Source organism: Pleurodeles waltl, chromosome 11 (genome assembly GCF_031143425.1).
Source record: "Pleurodeles waltl isolate 20211129_DDA chromosome 11, aPleWal1.hap1.20221129, whole genome shotgun sequence".
In the NCBI taxonomy this organism is placed as follows: Eukaryota; Metazoa; Chordata; class Amphibia; order Caudata; family Salamandridae; genus Pleurodeles; species Pleurodeles waltl.
The window spans coordinates 805993152-806005630 of NC_090450.1; the positions used below are offsets into that span (position 1 = coordinate 805993152).

The 12479-nt window shown below is 48.0% G+C and overlaps 1 protein-coding gene across 3 annotated transcripts in view; it reads left to right on the top strand.

Annotated features, from left to right (window-relative positions):
* Window positions 1–12479, top strand: part of GAS2L1 (growth arrest specific 2 like 1) — a 224093-nt gene that overhangs the window by 112934 nt on the left and 98680 nt on the right. For all 3 annotated transcript variants that reach the window (XM_069214573.1, XM_069214572.1, XM_069214575.1), the window contains exon 4: window positions 8739–8846. In XM_069214573.1, coding sequence (XP_069070674.1) covers window positions 8739–8846 — 108 coding nt within the window. The remainder of the gene's footprint in view (window positions 1–8738; window positions 8847–12479) is intronic.

The following is a 12479-nucleotide window of genomic DNA, read 5'->3' on the forward strand; positions in this document are numbered from 1 at the left end:
AGGGTGTTCCAGGTGGTGGCTGCTCGGTAGGAGAAGGAGCGTCCTCCTGTTCTGGTTTTCCTGATGCGGGGTACTTCTGCGAGAGAGAGCTGGGCTGAGTGTAGGGTCCTGTGGGGTACGTGGAAGTTGAGTCACTGGTTCAGGTAGGCTGGTCCGGTGTTGTGGAGGGCTTTATGTGCGTGGATGAGGATCTTGAAAGTGATTCTTTTCTCTATGGGGAGCCAGTGCAGTGTGTGTAGGTGTTGCGAGATATGGCAGTGTCGGGGTAGGTTGAGTATCAGTCTGGAAGCGGCGTTCTGGATGTTTTGCAATTTGCAGTGAGTTTTTTGTTGTTGATTCCAGCGTAGAGTGCATTGCCGTAGTCCAGTCTGCTGGTGATGAGGGTGTGTGTGACGGTCTTTCTATGTTCGAGGGGGATCCATTTGAAGGTCTTGCGTAGGAGGCGGAGGGTGCGGAAGGAGGTGGAGGTGGCGGTGGCTGAGTTGATTTGATTGTTCATGCTGAGGTCGGGGTCCAGGCTGATTCTGAGGTTGAGGGCTTGGCGGGAGGGGGTGGGTGGGCAGGTTTCCGAGGGTGGGTGGCCACCAGTAGTCGGTCCGTGCGTTGGGTTGAGGGCCCATGATGAGTACTTCTGTCTTGTTTGTGTTGAGTTGAAGGCAGCTGTCTCTCATCCAGTTGGCGACTGCTTTCATGCCTTCGTGGAAGTTGTGGCTGGCCTTGTCAGGTTCGTTGGAGAGGGAGAGGATGAATTGGGTGTTGTCGGCGTAGGAGATTATGTTTATTCCGTAGCTTCTGACGAGGGTGGCTAGTGGGCCATGTAGACATTAAACAGCATGTGGCTGAGGGAGGATCCCGGGGAACTCTGCTGGTGGTAGGTGTGGGAGCTGCAAGGAAGGGGCGAGTCTTACTTGTTGCGTTCTGCAGGAGAGGAAGGATTGGATCCAGTCGAGGGCATTGTCTCTGATGCCGGCTTTGTGGAGTCATCTTATCAGGGTGGGATGGGAGACTGTGTTGAAAGCTGCAGAGAGGCCAAGTAGGATGAGTTCCTCTGTCTCTCCCTTGTCCAGTAGGGAGTGGATATTGTCTGTTGTGGCCAGGAGGGCTGTTTCGGTGCTGTGGTTTGACCTTAATCCGGTTTGGGAGATGTTGAGGATGTTGTGGTCTTCTAAAAACGTGGTGAGTTGGCTGTAATGGAGGAAGTTGGCTCTGTATATACTATCTCAAAGTGAGAGATAGTGTGCACAGAGTCCAAGGGTTCCCCTTAGGGGTTGATAGTGGTAAAATTAGATAATGCTAATGCTCTATTTTGTGGTAGTGTTGTCGAGCAGTAGGCTTATCAGAGGGTAGTGTTAAGCATTTGTTGTACACACACACAAAGGCAATAAATGAGGAACACACACTCAAAGACTTCACTCTAGGCCAATAGTTTTTATGTAGAAAAATATATTTTCTTAATTTATTTTAGAACCACAAGATTCAAGATTTGATGTAAATACATAAAATGCAAGGTACTTCACACAGGTAAGTATAGAACTTTGATTCAAAGCAGCAGTACACACAGTTTTAGTTAAAATGGCAAAAGGCTATTTTAAAAGTCGACACAGTGCAAAAATCAACAGTTCCTGGGGGAGGTAAGTTTGGTTAGGTTTCTCAGGTAAGCAAAGCACTTACACAGTCAGTCTCCTGGGCAAAGACAGCCCACCATAGGGGGTTCAAGGCAACCCCAAAGTCACTGCACTATCAACACAGGGCCGGTCAGGTGCAGAGGTGAAAGGAGGGCCCAAAACAAATAGGCGCCTATGGAGAACAGGGGTCCTCCGGTTCCAGTCTCCTAGCAGGTAAGTACCTGCATCCTCGGGGAGCAGACCAGGGGGGTTCTGTAGAGCACTGGGGGGGGCACAAACAGGCACACAAAACATACCCTCAGCGGCGCAGGGGGGGGCCGGGTGCAGTGTGCAAAGTAGGCATCGGGTTAGGCGATGCAGGCAGGGCACAGGGGGGCTTCTCGGGCCAGCCACGACTGGGCTAGGAAGAGGGCCACCTGCTGGTCACTCCTGCACTGGAAGGTGGTTCCTCTCGGTCCTGGGGGCTGCGGGTGCAGTGCTTGGTCCAGGCATCGGGTTCCTTGTTACCAGGCAGTCGCGATCAGGGGGAGCCTCTGGAGTCGCTGTGGGAGTGCAGGGGGGCCAACTCAGGTTACCTACACCTTCGTAGTCGCCTGGGAGTTCTCTCTGCGGTGTTTGTTTCTCCAAACTCGAGCCGGGGGCGCCGGGTGCAGAGTGAGAAGTCTCACGCTTCGGGCGGGAAGAAAGAGTTATTTAAAAGTTGTTTAAATTTGCAAAGTTGTTGCAGTTTTTGAACAGTGCTGCTGTTCTCGGGGGTTTCTTGGTTTTCGGGTTCCGGGCAGTCCTCTGAGTCCTCAGAGGTCGCTGGTCCCTGACGGATGCATCACTGTGCAGGTTCTTTGAGTCTGGAGACAGGCCGGTAGGCCTGGGGCCTAGTCAGTTGTCGTCTCTGTGGGGCTTTCAGGTCAGCAGTCCTTCTTCTGGTTGTAGGTTGCAGGAATCTGATTTCCTGGGTTCAGGGTCGCCCCTAAATACTCAATTTAGGGGGGTGTTTAGGTCTGGGGGGCAGTAGCCAATGGCTACTGTCCTGGAGGGTGACTACACCCTCTTTGTGCCTCCTTCCTTCTGGGGGGTGGGGTGCACATTCCTATTCCTATTTGGGCAATCCTCCAAGCTCAAGATGGCGGATTTCTAAAGGCAGGGGTTACCTCAGCTCAGGGCACCTTAGGGGCTGTCCTGACTGGTGGGTGACTCCTCCTTGTTTTCCTCATTATCTCCTCCAGCCTTGCCGCCAAAAGTGGGGGCAGTGGCATCTCCACTAGCTGGGATGCCCTGGGGTGCTGTAACAAAAGGCATGAACCTTTGAGGCTCACCACCAGGTGTTACAGTTCCTGCAGGGGGAGGTGAAAAGCACCTCCACCCAGTACAGGCTTTGTTCCTTGCCACAGAGTGACAAAGGCACTCACCCTATGTGGCCAGAAACTCGTCTGTTTTGTGGCAGGCTGGCAGAAACTGGTCAGCCTAGCACTAGGAGTAGGACTGGTATTCGGGGGCATCTCTAAGATGTCCTCTGGGTGTATTTTAAAATAAATCCCACATTGGCATCAGTGTGCATTTATTGTGCTGAGAAGTTTGATACCAAACTTCCCAGATTTCAGTGTAGCCATAATGGAACTGTGGTGTTCGTGTTTGACAAACTCCCAGACCATATACTCTTTAAGGCTACCCTACACTTACAATGTCTTAGGTTTTGCTTAGACACTGTAGGGGCATAGTGCTCATGCACTTATGCCCTCACCTGTGGTATAGTGCACCCTGCTTTAGGGCTGTAAGTCCTGCTAGAGGGGTGACTTACCTATGCCACAGGGAGTGAGAGGTGGGCATGGCACTCTGAGGGGAGTGCCATGTCAACTTAGTAATTTTCTCCCCACCAGCACACACAAGCTGTGAGGCAGTGTGCATGTGCTGAGTGAGGGGTCCCCGGGGTGGCATAAGACATGCTGCAGCCCTTAGAGACCTTCCCTGGCAACAGGGCCCTTGGTACCAGGGGTACCATTTACAAGGGACTCATCTGTGTGCCAGGGCTGTGCCAATTGTGGGAACAAAGGTACAGTTTAGGGAAAGAACACTGGTGCTGGGGCCTGGTTAGCAGGGTCCCAGCACACTTTCAATCATAACTGGCATCAACAAAAGGCAAAAAGTCAGGGGATAACCATGCCAAGGAAGGCATTTCCTTACAGCTGTTGACTGCTTTTTCAACGACTTTCGCAGGAAATGGAAGTAGGGAGATGGGCCTGAAGTTTTTGAGGTCGGTGGGGTCTGCTGAGGGTTTCTTGAGGAGGGGGTTGATCTCCGTGTGTTTCCAGTCATCGGGGAGGGTTCTGCGCATGGGTTGTCCTTGTTGAAACTGTTGTAGATGGTCTTGATCTTGTGGTGGAAGTGGGTGTTGAGTTTGTCACATAGGTTCTGTGAGGGTGGGATGTCCGTTGTTTCACTGTTGGGTTGGGCGAACTCCTTGATGATGCTGAAGAGTTCCTTGCTGTTGTGTGCTTGTGAGGAGATCCTGTCTTGGATAGCCTTCTTTCTGGTGTTTCTGATGAGTTGGTGGTGGCAGCTCTGAAGTTGCTGTGGGCTTCTGAGGATTTGGTGTTTTTCCATATTTTCTTGAGGCGGCGACAAGTGCGTCTTGATTCCCGGAGTTCGGGGATGGACCAGCTCGCTCTCTTTGCGTGGATGTTGTTGTTCTTTTTGAGGGGGGCTATGGTGTTGGAGCAGTCGGTGATCCATTTGTGGAAGGTGCGTTCTGCGGTGTTTGGATTGGTGGAGGCAGGGATGGTGAGGGCGGCGGTGCGTTGATCGTTGGTTATTCGTGTCCAGTTTCTATGCAATGGCTGGAGTTGGGGTCTGGTGAAGGTGGGTATGTTGAAGGTGAAGATGATGCATCAGTGATCTGTCCATGGGAGTTCCGTGGTGTGGCTGAACGTAGCGGAGGTTCCTGTAGTGAAGATGGGATCGAGGGTGTGTCCTGCTGAGTGTGTTGGCTCTGTCACGATCTGTTGGAGTCCTATGTTGTAGAGGTTGTCTAGGAGGGATGCGGTGAGAACACAAAGGCCAGGGCACACCCAAAGTAAAACTCCGTGTAGTGGATTGGATCCAAGTGGTAATTCAAGAGTTGAGTCGAAGTCCGGAAAACAGGATATAATTACAGGTGAGAACAAGTGGTCAGAGTTCCAGTCAAATGACCACATAGAACACAAGTCCAAACAGAAAAACAGCCGACACATGTCTTCTAGACTTTGTCAAGGCTGTGAAATAGATGAACAATATATACAAATAGATGAGATGGGATATGAACAATAAGATATCCAACATCAATGTCAATTATAGGAAAAAGAGGGAAAGGCCAAACCAACTGAAACCAGTGTGACTAAAATGATAACACGAAAGAGATTATGAGTGTCTGAGAGGTTGGTAAGTCCTACCATAATTAGGGGGATGCACACCACAGGTGAAAAGTCATGCACAGAGAAAAGTGCATAGTATGAGAGTGATAAACAAACGAATAAGTGTAAAAGAGTAGGAAAGAGCACAGCACCATGAAGTGCTAGTGCACCGATGAATACATAGAAGGCAGCCTACCAAGTGAGTGAACCGTGCCATTTAGAAAAAAGTGATTATATAGGCCAAAACGGTGCATCAAAAAAAAAAACATTTAATTGATCAAGCAAAATAGAAGGCGCATTAGTAAACAAGTGCAAGAGATTAAGTCAGAGGTCAAATACCTTCAGCTATGCGTACATATGTAAGTGAAGAAAAGTACAAAGGAGTTCCCAAAAAATATTTTTGATTGATGTTGATCTCCCGGTGAATCAATCATATGGAGTACAGGTAGCAAAGAGGGCTATGATAAGCCTAATGTGAAAGAAAACAGAAAAGAACTATCAAAATCCAACTGGCACTTAAAGAAAACGGTAAGTGTCAAGTAGCAGGTTTAAGAGAAAGAGGTAACCATATAAAATATGGCTTAAAACTTGATCCCAACGCCCAAGGTTATGGTATTTGGAGGCCAACTAGGCGGTCTGAATAAACTGCAGCAGGCAGTGTGAAGGTGCAAAAACAAAAAACATAGTTAAGAAAAACAACCAATATAAATGTATACTTCCGTAGTAGAGACTACCGACCAGTACAACTGTACTCAATGGGCACAATGAAGTACCAATAAACTAGAGGCAGTGAGAAAGAAAACCCAATTTGAGTAATGTTCGGGAAAACAAAATTTTTAAAGCGAACACTACAAACAACAGTATGGGGCAGTGTGAAGATTACGGCACTGAGTGGTGCGGGTGTGAAGGTAAAAAACAATGAGTAACCGAGCGAGGATCGCGCTCATAAAAGCCACAGGTTACTTTCCTTAACAAGCGTTAAATAGTACTATGCCGGTCGTGTCGGGATCCGGCCAGTATGCCATCCGAGTGTGTCCAGCTGGGATATATAACCCGGCACAAAGGAAATAAACGAGCGATCGTGCTCGTGCAAGCCATAAATTCTTACCTAATTAGGTGTGGAATAATACCGTGCCGGTCGCGTCGATATCAGGCAAGTGTGCCGTCCCTGCGTGTATGGTTGGGATTTAAAGCTGGGCATGGAGGGAATAGGTATGGAAACTGAAAAGGGACAAAGAGCAAAAAAAGGAAGATCAAGTAATCCGAAATGGGGGCCATTTTGAAGTGGAGTGAACGAATAAACGAGGTGCAAAGTGAATAGGTGGTATACAAACCAAAAAGTGCAAAAGAAATGTGTATGTTGTGTAAATGAGTCACTAGGAGTATAAGTTTTTTGTGGAAACAGTGGAGTGACGTGACTAATAACATAGGAGGGATGCAGTGTTGGGGTCTTGTAGATTCTCGAGGTGGAAGTTGAGGTCTCCCAGTAGGGTGTAGTTGGTGGCTTTGATGGCTTGTGCGGAGATGCAGTCCTTGATGTAGTCGACAAAAGGTTTGCGAGGTCCGGGGGGGGGTGGTAGATAATGGTTCCCCTGATGGTGGTTGTCGGGCTGGTGTGTAGATTGAAGTGGAGGTGTTCCATCAGGTTTGTGGCTTCTTCTGAGTCTTTGGAGTGTGTGTTCAGGTGGAGGTTGGACCTGTGGACGATGGTGATTCCCCCCCAGGGCGGCTGAGGCGGTCTTTCTGGCCGATCTTGTATCCCTGGGGGATGGCGATGTCTGGGCCTGAGATGTTGTTGGTCCAGGCCTCGGTGAGGAATGCGACGTCCGGGGTAGTGCTGTCGAGGAGGTCCCAGATTTCAGGGGCATGTTTATGGAAAGAGCGGACTTTGAGGAGGATGCACTTCAGGGATTTCTAGTTCGGAGAGTTGTTGCAGGTGGGTTGTGCTAGGTCCAGGGTCTTGGTGGTGGTGCAGGTTTGATGGCAGTTGAGGCAGATGAAGGGACCGTGTGTGTTGCCTGGAGATGCTTGCTTGCAGTTGTTGTTGCGTCCTGGGTTGAGTGCGGTTAGTTTTTCTGCTGTGTAGAGGCGGCAGGTTGCAGGACCAGGGGTCCTGGCGCTGGTCGCATTCGGGTTGGGGATGGGCGCAGACGGGCTGCCATTAAATAGGGAGGGGGGAGGAGAGATCAGCTGGGAGGAGGGAGTAGGAAACGGTGCGAAAAAAGAGAGTGGGCTGCGGGGGCACCAGCAGCGGGGATAGATTGTGAGAGAGGGGGGGGCGGGACTGCAGGGGCAGCAGCTGCAGGGGAGTGAGAAAGGGGGTGAGCTAGAGTGAAGAGAGAGCGGAGTGAGGGGAGAAAAACAAGGAAGACAGAATAAACACAGAAAGTGAAAGACACAAAAGGAACAGCACACAAAGAGTAAAAAGAGACAAAAGAGATAAAAAGAGGCAGAGGGCGGCAGCCTAGCAGAAGAGCAGAGCTCTCCCACTAGACACCAGGGATGAGGCGCAGGCAGAAGCCTGTGGGTAAAGGAGGGCCTCCATGAAACCCCGGGTGAGGTGGCCTACACAAGTCAATTACTGTTCTGAGTGCCAAATGTATATTCAAGCCAGCTTTCCTGAGTCTCGTTTCCCTGGTTGTCAGACGGCACAAAGCACTAAAGGGGTAAGGATGGGGTTCAAACTAGTCTAGCATATCACCGATGGCAATTCTTCCCCTGGCTGCCAGAAAGCTGCAGCTTTGACGTAGGAACCAGCATACAAATGACACACCTCAAGACAAGAAGACTACTACCAAAGAAACCCCATTTTTAATAGGTACACCTGTAGTGTCCTCAGTGGACACTTGCCTGATCACATCCTCAAGAGATGAAGACTACCTACCGAAGAAAACCCATTTTGTATAGGTGCACCTGCAGTGTCCTCGTGGACAGCAGCCTTCCTGCAGGCCGCCTGCGAATCTTTTCATGTCAAACACACGTAATGAATGCTTTACAGATCACACACGGTGTACGGAAGAACCCTAGTTATGAGGACTGGTTGGATTTTACACAGGAGAGACCAATTGACCCTCTTCCCTCCAAGGGTGTACATAAAAAGGCATTTGCCCTGGATTCTGTAATCTGCTGCTACCAGCCGCCAATCACCTTATAGGCTGGAATGGGCGGGCAATAGCTACTTTTGAATATTGATCAGGAGACATTTTGTCCAGCACCTCGGAGTCACGAAATGGGCAACCAGTGGTCGTTCCAGCAAGTAATCTTTATTGCTGGTGGACGTGGCAATCAGTCCTTTGTTTCTGCTTAATAAGGTGCCAGACATGTTGAGGGAACTTTTTTTGTTGTTACAAAGATGAAGAGTAAGTCGAATTACTGATTTGATAAGGGACAGCACTAATGATGTCACTATGATGGTTTATTGGTTGTCATTAGTAATGCCATCATTTATTTGGTGATGTCAGACCGCTTGTGTAGATCAGAATAAAAGGCCCATGCGCTCTTATAGACTTGATGTATTCCCAGTACAGGCCTACATCCTAAAATAATCTTGTGAGCCTGTGTGTGCACACTGAATGAGCTTGCTTAGCTCCGGCGAATGCATCTGGTGGCATCAACTGCACTGTTAGGCACAGATACTGTTCCAGCATCATCGTGTCTTCTCGTGCTCCCGTAAATGAGCATTGTTTCCCAGCACTCACCAACACTAATAATATTTTGCCTCTTCTTGCAGGTGCGTGAGATTCTGGGCCGCTGCTCCTGCCCTTCCCAGTTTCCAATGATCAAGGTCTCAGAGGGGAAGTACAAAGTCGGGGACACCAACACCCTCATATTCGTCCGGGTAAGAGCTGGTTCTTTCATCCTTATCCCCGCCATCCCCTTCCTCATACTCTTACATTGAGAACAGTTATTTTCTGATAGAAGGTTCCAGTCAAGGCCTTCACCATGGAGAGAATATGTCAGCTCAATGTGTTGTGTCCTATTTGTGAATTCATGGTAAATGGAAGTGAACAGTTACATAGTGAATCTCACTTCGGCATCAATGTCTGTTATAGCTAATGGTGCAAGATAGTGTCTGAAGTGTACTGGGTTTGCTAGTGTCTTCTGCAAAGTGAACAGTCTGCAGGCGCTTGCATGTAATAGAGCCCTCAAACACAGTTGTGGACGTCGGCATGCGGGTCTACCACCTCCCTCAATTAAAGAGATGAATAACTAATTGGTCACAAAATAGCGATTATTTGAACAGGTTTGCTGAATTAACCCCGGCTTGAGGGCCTCTTGCCCAATCCAGTCTGTAGAACAACGTTGAAACCACCTTACGGAGACCCTGGCAGTTTTGGAGCACATTCATAAGGCCCATCATGTTGCCTATACCTTAAGGATTCTATTTGAGTTTGAAATTAGGCTTTAGATGGAATCCACTTCCACTGAGGTGTACGGTTGGATCCATTGATAGCAGAAGGCAGCCCTCCTCATTCCATGTGTACAATGAAGAGCTTATCGAGTGTCAAGCAAGGGTGGTCTGTGTGAACTGAAACGTGGAATGGAGGGGATAAATGCATTGTCTTGGCAGGTGATCGGATCCTCAGCAGATCCTTGCGCAGCAGTATTGTTTGCTCTCTGTGTTGAGGTGCATTTGTGTTAATTATTGTCTGCATTCTGTGTCTTAATAAAACTGATCTACCAAATATTGAGAGAATTAAAATACCTCACAAAAAGTGATAAGATGTTTAAACTGGAAAACAGTAAAACCGCAACAGTATGGGAAAAGTTAATAGTTGAGTGAGAGGTGCACTCCTTGCTTTCCCACTTCACCAGTTTGTGTGATCTTAGGCAAATATTTTATTTCACAGAATCTACTTTTGTTTCACTATCGCATATCAGAGCACCTTCAAATACATGAGTTCAAGATGTGTGCTGTACACAAATCTCCTTTAAAAAAAAAAAAGGCTATAATGTTGCTCCATTTATAATAATAATAATCTTGGCCATGTAAATGCAAACGCTGACTTGCCTCTTAGTTCTCTAATGGCATTGTTGTCAGGATGAGGGTGGGGACAATGAATGATTCTAAGTTAAAGTATAAAATGTATCACTTTTAATCAATTCCTATAAATGCAGTGATATAATCTGACATACTAGCGTGAAACGCTTCCGTATATTAAAGATTCAATTTTCTGTATTTTGAAGAGACTTTATCTTACTTTACATGATGTTTTTTGCATTATTTACCTACCAGGTATTGTCATGGCTCGGCTCGTGGGGGCGGCCTCAGGGCTAAGCTAGAATCTTGTTAATTTCTTAGTTCACTCACCTTTACTTGAGATGAGGAGACCGCCTGTCTAAGGTCATCTTGAGGTGAGGCTTCTTGAGACACTTATATTGAGACAAGCCCATTACCAGTGGGGCCCCATCAGGCGTGACCTTCGTGAGTGAGCTCCCTTGAGGCAGGCATCTCAAAGCAAGGCGTCTTTAGATGAAGACCTTTGATGAGAGACCTCCTGAGGTTAGGTACCTTTCTGCATGGCTTTTTGATGCAAGAGCGGTCACAGTGGGCTTCGTTAAGACAAGACCCTTTGTAGCGTCGCCCGTTGAGGTGATGCCCTCCATCAAAAGAAGGCACTGTTGGGTTAAGTGAATGCCCTTCTCTGATTGTTTCATGTAGTCGCCCAGCTGTGACTCCAGCCTTCTTTTTTGGATGGGCCCTATGGTCCTGAGACTTTTCGGTGTTTTTGCTCCACTTATTGCTGTGTTTTGGGTAGCACCAGGACAGCAATCAAAGAGTCCTCTAGGGTGCCTGCGGTGCCCGCATTATTTAATGTAATCACATTTAGCAAACCCACCAAAATTCCTGTCACTTCAGGTAAACATGACAAGTAAGAGCCCGCTCTCCATTGAGCTCTGTGTTCAACGCAGCAAAAGACATTCCTTTTGCGCCTCTAAAGTCAGTAATGCTTTTATGCCAGGAATTGTCTAAAGTATGCAGGTTTTCCGATTGGCGGGCACCGGGGCTCATGGGGCTCCATCCGTCCAGAGCTATATCCATTGCCGGGGTCAGGTGGTCATTTATTATGGATGCGGCCTGGCTGTTTCTGTCAGTGTGGGGAAACTGAGACGCCCCATAGGAAGCGTCCATCGCTTCTGAAAGTCTCTGTGAGACAAAGCGGCGCCGAGAGCCCCGCCCTGCCCGGATGCCAGGCTGCACCGTCACCTGTTCGACCACCTCGCCTTCCATGCTGCGCCTGCTAGCGCTGCCTGAGCTCGCAGAATTCCTAAGCAAAAATGTAAACACACGCGTGAAATATGGCCGTTCCCGCCGGAAACTCAGTCGATGGGGAGCGACGGGACAAGAGTTAGGATGGGAGTGGCAGACAGATTTATTTTAGTTATATAAGTATGTGTGTATACGTATATATGCCTGTGCAAGAGGCCACGGCTCAAAAAGTTTTCATGTGTGTAGGTAGGGGCGGCCTTTGGTCTAAAAGCGCCCAGTGTAAAACAGACTGACCTTTAGGTCTAATGTGCCAGGGGTAAAAACGGAAATTAGGACCCTCCAAGAACACAAGCCTTGCACCGCCATGCTCCACCCCTACTCTAATTCAAAGACCCTTGTTCATGTGTTTCACGAAAAGCTCTTTATGCTACCCAAAGGCAGCTACAGTCAGCTGATGGGGCAATGATCTATTCGATTTACTCACAATGTACTTATGATCACCCTGCTTTCTCCAGCAGGCACGATTTTCTATTTTTTTTCAAACATGCAGATGAAGTGATTTGGTGTGATGGACCATCCCCCAAGGAACATGGACCATATCAGCGCGTCTGTGGGTTGTGTATCTAAAGAGGGTGTTTACTTGTAGGTAGAGGGAGAGAGGATGACATATCTTGACCAAAAGATCTGAACTCCATGCTAACCACCTACCCTCCTGATCAAGTATAGTTCACACTGGAAGGAAGAATAAGTTGCCTCCCTAACTCAGTAGGGTTGCTAACTTGTAAATGTGTAGGATATACTAGTTAGTACACTGCTTAATAAAGCTGACATACCTTAAAAGGGACAGAATCATTGTGCCTATGCGAACCTGGCATCCTCTGGGTGCTTTCAGTGTGTAACAGCTCTTGCCCATATTTCAGGACACACTCTCGACCTGGTGATTGCCCTTCATTCCTATAACTAACCCTGCATAAACCCAGGAGATTTATTTTATTTAGTAGGTGGGCAGAGTAAAGCTACAAACACAATATTGGATGTTAACGTGAGTCAATGTCTCAGACATTCATCATTATTAACAGTTGCCAACATGTTTCAGCCGCAAAAAAGGTAACCCCCCTAAAAAAAGAGGAGGGTCCAGGCCTTTATTAGGGCAAAAAACGGTACACCTACAGCCCCTCCTGCATGGAATTCCATGCACATAGGTAAGAATATGTCTTACCTGTACTCGTTCTGTAAACTGTTATTTTCTGTAATGATAAA